General features: G+C 39.0%; 1 protein-coding gene across 2 annotated transcripts in view; it reads left to right on the top strand.

Moving 5' to 3' along the window:
- rbm20 (RNA binding motif protein 20) overlaps positions 1–12,370 on the top strand; it is a 47,414-nt gene that overhangs the window by 31,947 nt on the left and 3,097 nt on the right. For both annotated transcript variants that reach the window (XM_006790800.3, XM_035907636.2), the window contains exons 5-12: positions 1,305–1,405; positions 6,826–6,972; positions 7,805–7,936; positions 8,020–8,099; positions 8,196–8,898; positions 8,979–9,065; positions 9,178–9,766; positions 10,109–10,174. In XM_006790800.3, the coding sequence (XP_006790863.2) occupies positions 1,305–1,405; positions 6,826–6,972; positions 7,805–7,936; positions 8,020–8,099; positions 8,196–8,898; positions 8,979–9,065; positions 9,178–9,766; positions 10,109–10,174 (1,905 nt within the window). The remainder of the gene's footprint in view (positions 1–1,304; positions 1,406–6,825; positions 6,973–7,804; positions 7,937–8,019; positions 8,100–8,195; positions 8,899–8,978; positions 9,066–9,177; positions 9,767–10,108; positions 10,175–12,370) is intronic.

Here is a 12,370-nt window from a genome sequence, read left to right as displayed (position 1 = left end):
ACAGGGACAGCAGAAATCGATATTTTGTTACAAAAAAGGTTTTTGTGCTCTGACTTCAGAGCATGTTGATCCTTCTTCTGAGCAAGAATCCTGACATTCCTTCACTGTCCAAATGTGTTTAACTTTTTTTTGGCAGCAATAAACATGACAGTTTACTTATTTTAATTTAAGACATGTTTTATTTTAATTAAGTTTAAAACTTTTTTATTTAATGTAAAATTCTATTTTGTTTTAATTTACTTTCAAATTCTTCAGTTGCTGAAGGGGCTGCATAGTTTTCATAAATTGCATAGTTCAGGATAGCTATAATTGTACCAGATGGTTGCATTCGGTTAAGTTGGACTAGACTGTAATACAAACCGTTCAGTTGGTCAACAATAAAACTGACTGAAATGAGAGAAAGACTGAGTGCGAGACTTTGATATTAGATAAAATGAATATTGATAAAGTTTACCTTTATGTACAGAATCTGAATATCGCAAAATATTTTAAAAAATTGCAATAATATCGTATCGTGCGTTAAGTATTGTGATAATATCGTATCGTGGGATGTATGGTGATTCCCACCTCTACTATTGTGGAGGCACTCTGCACTTAAGATTAAACCATCTGGTTTAAATAGTTTTGGAGCTGAAATCCAAGTGATTGGATGGTCCCTTATGAGCAAGTATTTACACAACAATGGGAAGGAAGAGCTCTCGTGTAACAAGAAGAGGCCTCTGGCAGAACCAGGCTCAGGGAAGTTCAGCCATCTGCTGCAACTAGCTCAAGCATGAGGGGAAAGAGACAAGAAAACATAATCACCACGAGTTAGCTAGGACTAATGCCTGCACAATTCTCACATCGGCCAAAATGGCAGAAATCTGCTTAATCAGACACCATGTGAATGTTGTGGTGCAGAGAAAACTGCAGAATGAAGACTCCAATCTGACTCATCAAACATTTTCATTCTCAGCTGCATCTCCATCTGTAATATTTATAAAGCTACAGGGCTTGTGTGAAAATGGGTTATGCGAATGAACTGCAACTACATCTGCATCACAGTGGAGCATTATTACTGTTTTCCAGATGTTTCTCAAGAGTGACGAGTTTAGCAAAGCCTTTTCTTCCAGCTAGGTGCTGGTTGGAAAAAAAAGACTTTGAACAAAGAGGAAATTAAGACAAGCAACAATAAAAATATATATATATTAAACATTTTGAACAAAATATTTAACAATGTACTTTACTAAAGCAAAGTTCTTCCCTCGCACTGGGTTTACTGTTTCAGGACAGTTGTAAGTTCCCATATCAAATTGTTTCCACAGATGTATCCTCAGGAGCCAGTATGTCATACTTGCCAGCTACAGCCATGAAGACTTACCCCACGCCAGACACAGGATTTGCCTCACACCAGCCAGAGTCAAAGGTCAGACAAATGTTTGGGTTTTTTGGATTGGATACATGGTTCTTTGTTAGAGCTTGCCCAGAGCACATAAATCAAATTTTAAGATAAGTTGGAAAAAATGCTATTGACAAAGAAGCAGCGGAAATTCTTGATTTTTCACTCCCTATAAAAAAAATTATATATAATTCAAATTTGATTTTTTAAATTACATTTGAACATCCAACAATATGTTCAAAGGACTCTTATACCTTTGACATGATCTCTTCATTTAGTTTTTCTGAGCATTTATTCTGCTACACTTCTTTTATGTGACATTTTAACATCAAGAAAGAGTGAATAAGTAAGAATCAACACCAAATGTGTGCTGCTTATTGAATGGACTCAGTTCACCTTGTTGACAGACGCTCAGGCCCAACACCAACTTTCATGTTGGCGCTCTTCCACTGAACTTTAATAGTTAGAAGACTACTTCCAAATCTATCAAGCGCATGAATTACAAAAGCCCTGGATTTAAAAAAGAGCACAACAGCAATAAATACAAATACATACATAGGAACATTTATCCAGATTTACTCAAGAATATATTTATATTTTAAGAATAAGAGATTTTTTGTAATTGCTTGAACACTTTTTCTTTTACTTCTGTTTTCTGGTTATGCACACATTTGTAAAGACACTTAGATTTAACCTCCTGATGACACTGAAGGATTCAAACATAATTAATATTAGCAATGTAGAGGGTTACCAAATGGGTTGCAAAAGCAAAAAATAATCCTAACACTGATTTTAAAGTATTTCTAAGAGTATAGATGAAGGATAGTTGTCCTAACTGTGGTCCTGCAGTGAGTTTGCCTGACTTAAAGAGCCTGTGTTTGACTGGGGTTAAAAAAACAGCAGCTGTTGATAGGCGTCCATCATGACGGCAGGTCTCTTGAAAAGCACAGTGCAGATGATGAGTGAAGAGAAAGGACACCAAAATTAGACCCAGCAAACCTTCGGAAAGCCTACACTTATAACTAGCATGCAGCTTTCAACAGCCTGCGGGCATCAACACACACCCAGTGCATGGATATGTATTAATATGGTTACACAAACACACTATACAGACTCGTGTGGTCTATACTTTATTTTAGCTTCAGTTTTTTATAATGCATAAAGCATGGCATTCAACTTGTTAGATTATATTTTCTCACTTTCTATAATTTCCCTTAAATTTTGAAGTTAAATTTGTAACTTTGAATGAAAGTTAATTTGTGACAAATTCAAAGTCAAATTCAAAGACAAGACAGGCCGATCCAGAGACGGATGCCTTAATGTTTAAACTAGATTCCTTCGCCTCTAAAGCCGCTGTTTGTTCTTTGTTGCCAGGGTAACTGTATAACAGAATGTAAGTGATGGAACAAGCCGTGTGCGTCTTTGGTTGGTTTTTGACAAAGGATTTGATTTTATTAGCGTGGAAGTATTTATAGGGTGTGCTACATGAGCTAATGTTGGTTGCAATAAACACACACCTGTCCAAGCCTAACATGTGAGGTTTTGTTGTTTTTAAAGCCCTGCGAGATCCCAGAGATCACACAAATGCACACACGCGTACAGGTTTTGATATTCTGTGTCATTTTTAGTGTAACAGCAATTTAGTTGTTAGATATGCACAGAAAAAAATTTAAAAGTTACATAAATTGTTTTCATTAATTTCACTTAACTAAATAAAAAAATTGTAGTTGCAGTTAACTGAAATAAAAAATTAAAACTACACTTTAGTAAGTGAATAAAAATTTTGAAAAAAAACAAACATTTTAGAGCGCTTTTCACAGGCAAGAGTCACAAAACCAAAATGCAAAAGTGCACCATTTTACCATATTAAGGCAAAAACTACAATAAAAACTAAGCATTTAGAAGGAACAAAAATTAAGCTGATATGGTCGCTTTAAAAGCAAACGGGAATTAAACTGAAATGTGAGCAAAGTTTAATTAAAACTGAAAAATAAAAACTACAATAACTCAGATACAAACCAGACTAAAAGGAAAGATTTTTTACCAGTATAAAGATGAAAGCTATTTTCAGCTGCTCTATATTCAAAAGGGGATTTAGGTACCACCAAATGTTGGATCTGACACTTTTTCACCAAAGTCCCTCCAGACACAGCCCCATCCAAGGCTCAAACCAGGGATCTTTTGCTTGTGAGGGAATTTGTAAAACACTAAACTGTGAAAATACCACAACGTATAATATTGTGGGTTCATACATACATTAGAAACATGCACAACTTTTGTTCTTCTGCACTGCAGTGTCAGCTGTCCAGTCTGAAGTAACACAGTAGCTTCTTTCGACAGAACTCGAACAGAGATAAACACAGGATTACAGCTAACTGCTGTGTGGAGCACAGACCTAAAGACCCCAGGGTTACACCCCCCAGGCAGCAGTGTTAAGTTTCAGACTGGTGAGAGACTGGTAAAGTGATCTGAGGAATCGGCTTGTGAGCACTCTGCGTAGGAACGTGGGGAGAAACTGTGAAACCAAACTGACCGCCTTGCAGCATGAACCCTGATTTGTAAAAATAAGCAGACGTATCCTCAGAAGAGATTCCACTGCAACTTACTGAACACATTGCAAAGCTATATTTTTAGGACTGTTTCCTTTCGCTGAATTGTAAGAAACTGTAAGAAACTCGCAAGGGTTTAATTAAACTATTTCAGTCAGGGTTGATAGCTAGTTCAGTTAAAAGATTATTTGGAGTCCTTCCTGTTCTTTATGTATTTGTGCATTTTAATTGTTGCTAATCAAACTGTCTGGCCTATCAGACACAGGCCTGACTTTTACAGGTCATACATTTGTGACTAAAGCAAGCAGCGACTGAGCTTCTTGTTCTCACTAATATTCCAGGGACATAAACAGCCTATTCCTGGATCTGTTTATTGAGCCCATCCTGAACTGACCTTTATGTGTTCTGGTGGTGGAACTCGCATGTGGCTGTTAATAGAATTATCATAATTGCATCTGAAGTTGTTAATGTCACTGTGCTGGCCAGAAACTATTAAGTTATAATATCTTTCTTTTTTTTATAGCATTATCAAATGTTTTTTTTTTTTTGTCTAAAATATAGTCACATGGCACATGTTGTGTTTGGGCTGTTTGTGTATGCACAGAATATGCACCAAACTGACATGTAAATTTTAAAGGTTATACAGTTATATACACTGTAGATTCAAGCAAAGTAAAGTCTTTGTTATTGCTGGGCTTTCCTTGGACAAAATTCTAAGAATAAAACTAAGATGCTCCGGGTCGAATCAAGACCCCGGTCTGGCTAACACATGGAACTGTCGGTCAGGTTTGTCAACCAGAGACGCGGAAAGAGGAGGAGGGGTGCTGGAAAAGTTGCAGTTGCAGCACAATGGTTGCAGAATTAAGACTCTGTGATATAACAAGTTGAATTTATAACTGCTTTCTGCAGTGATGTCAAAGGAACATGAGGTGTCAAAACGGCATGTCGACCAGCTAGTCTGATGATGAATATAGCGCTTCGCATTTCCAAGATGCAATACGCGGGATTCACTCTTCTCCGTCACAGTAAAGAAGGTGCATAAGAGTTGCAGGTATCTGTATTATCAATTACAATATACCTTATGTGGTTTTAATACTAAAGTTTTACGTGTTATAAAACTCTATTTGACGGGTTTATCAAACTCTAAGTATGTGAGAATTACTAAAGGAAGCACTTTAGCTTCCACTTGTCTTCCTTCTCCAGCTTTATACCGGAGAGAGCACGTTCTCACAGCCCTATCAGCCACTCTCTAAGTCCGTATTCCCACAGCCCCAGTTTTTACATCAATGCAGCCCAAAGCACGCAAGGGGCACCATGCAGGGTCCAGAGAGAGGCTCCAATGGTCTCCATCCCCAACGACGATCTTGGGAGTGGTCGTCACACTTAAAAAGGGGTGAGGGTGAAAGGCAGAGGGATGATCCATGGAGGAATGGGAGCAGCGTGGAAGATGATTGACCTGCATACAATTTAGCCCTGTGGGACACCAGATGATCGACATAAGGGATTCGATTTATAATGACGTAGGATTTTATAGCATCTATTTGTTTATACAAAACAAATAGTATAACCTCATCTGTATTGTTCCTGGAGTCTAGTTTCTAGTGTTTTTGTGCCTCTGTATTACCCCCTCTCAGTTCAGATTAAAAAAAGGAATTACAAGTGGGTGCTGAGCAGTGCAGGTCACAATACTTGACAGCCTGGAGAGATGTGTGTCATATGTCTGGGCCTAGTAAACTGACATGTCTCTAATGCCAAAAAATAACAAAATGTAATTTTTACTGCTGAATGGCTCCCAAGGATCTATTAATAAACGCGCTGAGGTGGGCTGTATGAAGGAGGGAAATTTACACATTGTCTGTTTGTTAGTGTTGCAGTCTTAGTTAGACTCATTTTACACAGTATGCATGATTTTTATATACTGCAGAGATTGACACAGAGTTTTGAAGATATGTTTGTTATCAGCCAAAATTAGATGATAGGATTGATAACAATTCCTACGCCTAGCTTCACATAATTCCTGAAGGAAGGAAAAAAAACCTTCTTGCTAAGATTTGTCAAAGGGGAAATTAAAGCTATGAAATGTCATGTGATATCTTTTATATTTATCTGTCACGGATAATGGAAAAATGCAGACTCAGTCGCGGAGCTCTGGGTGCAAAGTACACAGTGCGTTTATTTACAGTGCCCAAAAAACAGTTTCAAAACACAAAGTGAAGTGCAAAGTCCAACGGTGATCTTCTCCAAACTCCCAGTGGTGCGCAGGTGAGTTCCGAAAGTGACATCCAAGTGTGTGTTCTCCTCCAATAGCTTAACCCCGCGGGCTCCTTCTCTTCAACCTCCAGCTCTGTATCTTTTCCTCCTACAAATGAGCAAAAACACCAAGTAAGGGGGCTAGCCGGCTAAGGCTAAGCTACAAGTCAACAAACACTTCACTACCAAGCTTCCAGTACAATCCAGCGTCGACTGCCATCTGGACACACAGTTAAATACCTCAGCCCACAACGAAGGATGATCAGTGACAGCTGGGTGGCAAATTAGGTGCAGGTGTGTCAGCCACTGGGTAGGGGAGGAGGAGAGAGAGAGAGAGAGAAACACACACACACACACACAGGTCGCCCCGGGGAGGACCGTCCGACCATGACATTATCTTTGAGACGCTGGGTAACTGAATTCCATGGCTGACGCCTGTGTTCAGTAGCTGCATTCTCCATTTGGGAAGTCGTGTGCTCATTGTGGGACACACTAAAATTGACACATAAACACAGCTCTCTGTATCCTGGTCATGTTTACAAGTGCTGCAAATAGAATAAAGCTGTTTTAAAGTTTGGCGATCTAAATAAAGATCAGATAAAGTATTTAAAGTTGCTCAAAGATTGCATTTTTGTTTCATATTCGCAGCCATTTCTGATCAGAAAGACCTCCGTCGGTCGAGTCGTCCACATATGCAACCTCCCTGAGGGCAGCTGCACGGAGACTGATGTCATCAACCTGGGAATACCCTTTGGCAAAGTTACCAATTACATTCTCATGCGGTCTACACATCAGGTAAAACAAAATGATTATTTATGAGTGAATAGTAACTTGTTGTTCATGTTTAGGTCTCAATTACATGTCTGTATAAAAAGTAAATTATACTTTTGGCCATTGCTCATTCAGATCAGTAAATTCTTTGTTACATTAGTATAAAAAGGTAACTTCTGTGCTTAAAATGTGCACCATGCAGGACACATGGTTACAGTTTTCTTTATTTTAGCATTTATTGATTGATTGCAGCTGCTTGTCATACATACAGTTGACCGCTGGGGTTTTAATACCAGTGGCAGGGTGTTGTAATTATACCCCGAACTTAACTTTAAAATATATGAAGCATCTTGCTATGTTTGCACAGATTTCTTTAGTGGTTACCGCCAGATAAGTTGCGGATTGGATGATTACCTTTATATGGAGCACATGTGTAAAATTCCAATGATCTTTTTTTTCCCTTTTTTATTATCTGCATCTTCTTTTCTGCCACGGCTGTTATATGATACCAAACACTTAGTCATAACTTACTGGCTGTTTAACTACCAGTACTTGACAGCTCACTTAGGCTCCAGGGTTTCGTTTAACAGACCTGCAGCATTCATATCACCCCTATCAAATTTAAAGCATTCACTCTAAAATCCCTGTATTAGTTGCAAAGATTAAAGAAAATGTTTCAGTGAATTATTACGTTAATGAAATACGATACTGGAGGATGATGATGTTCAGATTTTCTTCCATCTACTCTGTCATCTGAAACGTATATATTTCTGAGAAGATTCGCCCTGAAAAAAAGAACCTCTCGTAACAGGGTTCATGTTTATTGCAACTTTCTAACATTGTATTCCTCCACCAGGCCTTTCTAGAAATGGCATATGTAGAGGCAGCTCATGCCATGGTTCAGTACTACCAACTTACTCCAGCTATGATTAACAACCAAAAACTTCTAATACGAATGTCTAAGAGGTACAAGGAGCTGCAACTCAAGGTAAAACTAAAGAGAAACATTTTCAAAAATCAGTTATACACTATGTTGGGCATTTACTAAACCCATAAGTCTTTTTAATTTAGAAACCAGGTAAAGATGTTCAATCAATCATCCAGGATATTACCTCACAGCGGGAAAGGGATGAGATGCAACAACATGAACAGTAAGAAAACTCAAATGTTTGTTTTCATGCAGCAGACTCCTTTGAGTTGCTAATGGAGAAAATGCAATCTCAAAAACGTGCATCTTCTCTTTCTAGCTTTGTACCAGAGCGAGCACGTTCTCGCAGCCCTATCAGCCACTCTCTAAGTCCTCATTCCCACAGCCCCAGTTTTACATCATGCAGCTCAGCCCACAGCCCCCAAGGGCCACCATGCAGGGGTCCGGAGAGAGGCTCAGACGGCATGGGCCCCCACCGGGGCTCATGGGAGTGGTCGTCACACTTAAGAAGGGGTGAGGATGAAAGGGAGAGGGATGATCCTTGGAGGAATGGGGGCAGCGTGGATGATGATCGACCTAATGGTGGACGGGCGCCTGACCGTCGAAAGACCTACCAAAAATCCTTAGATCATCTTAGTTTCAGATCTACAGATGAGCGAGGAGGTGGAGGTGGAGGAGAAGGGATGAGGGGCAGAGACTGGCACCCACGAGGAAGCCCTCAACGCTCATCCTATAATTCGTACAGGAACATCGAAGATGATTTCTACAAGGAACAAGTGTACAAGTCAGACAAGCCGCTCAGAGCTCCATACCAGCGACATGACACAAAGCCAAAGAGGAGGGATGGTGATGACTACCACTCTAGGTCCAGGCATTCAGAATTTGAGATGGCTGATCAGAAACTTTGCAGAACACCGGAAAATAAGAGGCAGAGTTCACCAGGCAGGGGCAGGAGTAAGAAAACAAGCAGGAGCTACACAGCTGCGGAGAAAAAAGAGAAAGAAAATGCTACTGAAAATACTGTGAGTAACTTCTGTAAATGTACATTGTTTATTTACATCTGTCAAATATTTCTTGTAACTAAAGCAATTAAATTTTTCAGGACCGCGAGTCAAAAGAAAAATCAGTTTCACCTCAGCAAATCAGTAAGACAAAAGAAACTTCTGAAGGTGGTAAAGACAGGGACGCTGTAAGTAAACATGATGTTTATGACACCTTATAAGCTCTGGCTTTTAATACACTACTTCCTGCTTCCAGGAAGTAGTGTATTAAAAACAATTTTTTTTGACCTGTTTTCTTAGGAGAAGGATCGGGAAAGTTGTGACGACACAGATGAAGAGTGTTGGTATCCTAAGAACATGGAGGAACTGGTCACTGTAGATGAAGTGGGAGGAGAAGATGATTCCATTATTGAGCCAGACCTTTCTGAGTTGGAAGAGTTTGCATCCTGCCCCAAAGACTCAGCAGGGGAGCCATCAGTAGAAGAGTCTATATTGCCGTCTTCCTCATCCTCGGAGGTGCAGCCAACATCTAATGAGAAATCTCCAGAGACTGAAAAGTCTTGTGGGGATGCTGGAGACCAGGCAGCAACAACTGTAAATGAGAAACAAGAGAATGTTACAACTTCAGCCAAACCAGAAGAACAGAAAACGAATCCAGTGACTTCTGAGTTACCAGTTGCTAACCTTAGTGAATTCCCCAGTGAGGAGTTTAAAGCTGCATTGAAGGAGACATGCTTTGAAGGTAGTGAAATAGCCGACAACGGGCCACCAGGAGAGACTATGGAAAATCACATCTGTGTATTAGAGGACAGCAAGACCCCAGAAGTAGGACAGGTCATGGAAGTAGTCAATAATGGAGTGCAACACCAGGATGATGTTCATAAAAAAGGTACTGCTTACAAGAGAACATTAATGTTCATTAAAAACAAACAAGTGTAGCTGTTAAGCTTATTTTGTTAAACGTATACAGTTTTGTTAATCATTTGTTGGACAAAAGCATCTAGCTAGTGTGAGACCTGTAAAATGATTCCTCTTTCTGTACCTCATTCGAATAAGTCACCAATATGGTCTCAAATGACAGTGCAGGTTATAAATGTAATTAGAGCTACGTGATGGGTAAACTGAGAAGATTTTTTCTACAAGTGTCTTATTTAGTTGTCTAAACCCAGATACAAAAAACAAAACAAAAAGTAAGTACGTTTCTTTCTCATAACTCATATGCCTTTCATAGACTTTGAGGCCCGCTCACCATCTTGTGAACAAGATAGAGCTGTCAGTGAACACGGCATTCCTTTGGGTAAGCATAACAGATTTTTGTTACCATGACTGTTGAACTAACAAAAGCAAGCGGTTCTCGTTCTAAAGTTTATCCAATCATTCGGAATAAAGTCCACAACCTAAAAAAGTCACCAGTAGAAGACTGGATGTCTGGGTAGATAACCCATTAAGTTACAGCAGTATCAAGGTAAAAAGTAACACCTTTTTTCTAATCTAGTCTAGACTCTTACGTGTGACATTCTGATTAAATTAAAAAAAAAAAACAACTTTTTATGAGAATTTGCTGCTCAGATAAAACACACAACAGGGTATGGTCAGCTTCAAATGCATTTGCACTACTGGAAATACTTTAGGTTTAGGTGAGGGAGCCTGCAGAGCACGCAGGAGAAAGGATTTTGTACTATTGAGCTGGCAATTTAAAAATTGTTTACCATCAGATTTCATTGCATTAGAAATTCACAAGCTCACACACACCTCCTCTGCTCCTAACGAGTTTGTTAATAATTAACAACCTCATTCTGATCAACTGCACAATTGTTTGTAAAAGATTTACATTTAATTTAACCTGGTTGTATGTTAGAGGCCAGTTAACACCTGTTGCTGTAAAAAAAATGTATATCCTGATGGTCAGAGAATAAGGTTTGAAAGTCTCAGCGTGTATCCTGATGCTTTTGTCTGCTCTCAGTTCTGAAAATTCTTTAGTCCATATATTTTAAAGCAGTGGGCTTAAAACCTGCTTATCACAGCTATATTTAATCATTATCGTGGACAAAAGCTGCGGGAGTCTTGAGCCCATAATCTTAGTCCCAAAGATAAAGTATTATCTTTTTTACCATTAGTAAGGGCACTGACAATCTGTTGCATTAGCACTCTAATTGCCTGGAACTGCTTGGCCACTTGCTGACCTATTTCTGTGAGCAGGTTGTGAAATGCACCCCTGAGGGATCAGTATTTATATTATCATTAGAGCTAGAATGACACAGCCAAAGCACATGGCCAGTTTTCAGCCTGCGGTGCAGAGACTTACTGTACAAAGGCCCTGGAGTGGCACAACAACAACAGAGCTCAGTGCACAGTGCACACACAGAAGGACTGTGGAGCTATTTCTGTTACATGTGTGTCCAGAAAAAAACTGTGTGCATTAACACCAATGGAATACTGATAAGTCTTCTGATTGTTTCCATCTTGTTCGTTCTTTACCAGCCTGAAAGTGAAAATAGGTGTGTGTGGTGGATGTGTTTTCAATTCAGCTTGGCTCCTGTTAGTTTCCAGCTTTTAAATTTTGTTTTTTAGCCTTTTTCTTATTTGTAATAAATGTGGATCATTGTGGGACCCAGTCAGAAACAAATTTACAAAGGTTTCTGAGTCACTGAGTCAATATGTAACAAAGCCTCAAACAACCATTTAGAACATTCTTAATACATTTAGCTTTTAGTTATTTAAGAGCACATTATCATTGCGCTTATGTTTTATATATGTCCAGCAATCATTTTATTCCTGCTAACTAAAATAGTTTTTTTTATTTTAGTTGTTTAGGTTATAAATAATTCTTAAGAGCTTGAAAAGAAGGCGACTGGACTTCTTTTAAAGTCCAGAACTGAAGAAGCCTCATGGATGAGAGGTGAAACATCTTCAAAAAACTTAAAGGAGTCTAGTCACCTTCTCTGCAAGCTCTTAAGACTGCAGATGAGTGAGAACCTATACAGATATGTTATACATAATTAATCCTGCTATTAAAAATAGGGCTTTGGCGTGTCTTTGAGTGTGAAATGAATGCAGTGGGCAGACTATAAGAACTCACTGCCAGCAGGGTATGATCGCTTTTATTGTTAGATAATATAATCCCATTCTTTCAATTGAATTTAACCGCACAAAATCAGATTGTGATTTTATTACATTACCCTATGGAAATCTATCATCAAATGTCCAGTAGAGTTATATTGGACGTTAAACAGCTGTTGCCTTGCCAGCTCCATTCAGTCTGTGTGATGTCTGATCGTGCCCATGTGCAAATAGCTCAGATAATTGCCCGATGGAGTCACAACAAATGATTAGATGTCACGTGTCCTGCCCCATACACTTGATCCAGGTTCTCCCTCGGCTAAATCAAACAACCTGATTCCCCTGACATTGTTCATGACTGAAAACTACTTTAGTTTCTAGGTTTTGTTTATTATAAGATATTTTTGCAATGAGAGTGTAAAGTTCATATATT

The sequence above is a fragment of the Neolamprologus brichardi genome, chromosome 6, assembly GCF_056152115.1.
Source record: "Neolamprologus brichardi isolate AB-2024 chromosome 6, ASM5615211v1, whole genome shotgun sequence".
NCBI classification, from domain to species: domain Eukaryota; kingdom Metazoa; phylum Chordata; class Actinopteri; order Cichliformes; family Cichlidae; genus Neolamprologus; species Neolamprologus brichardi.
This window is presented reverse-complemented; position numbering and strand designations above follow the sequence as displayed.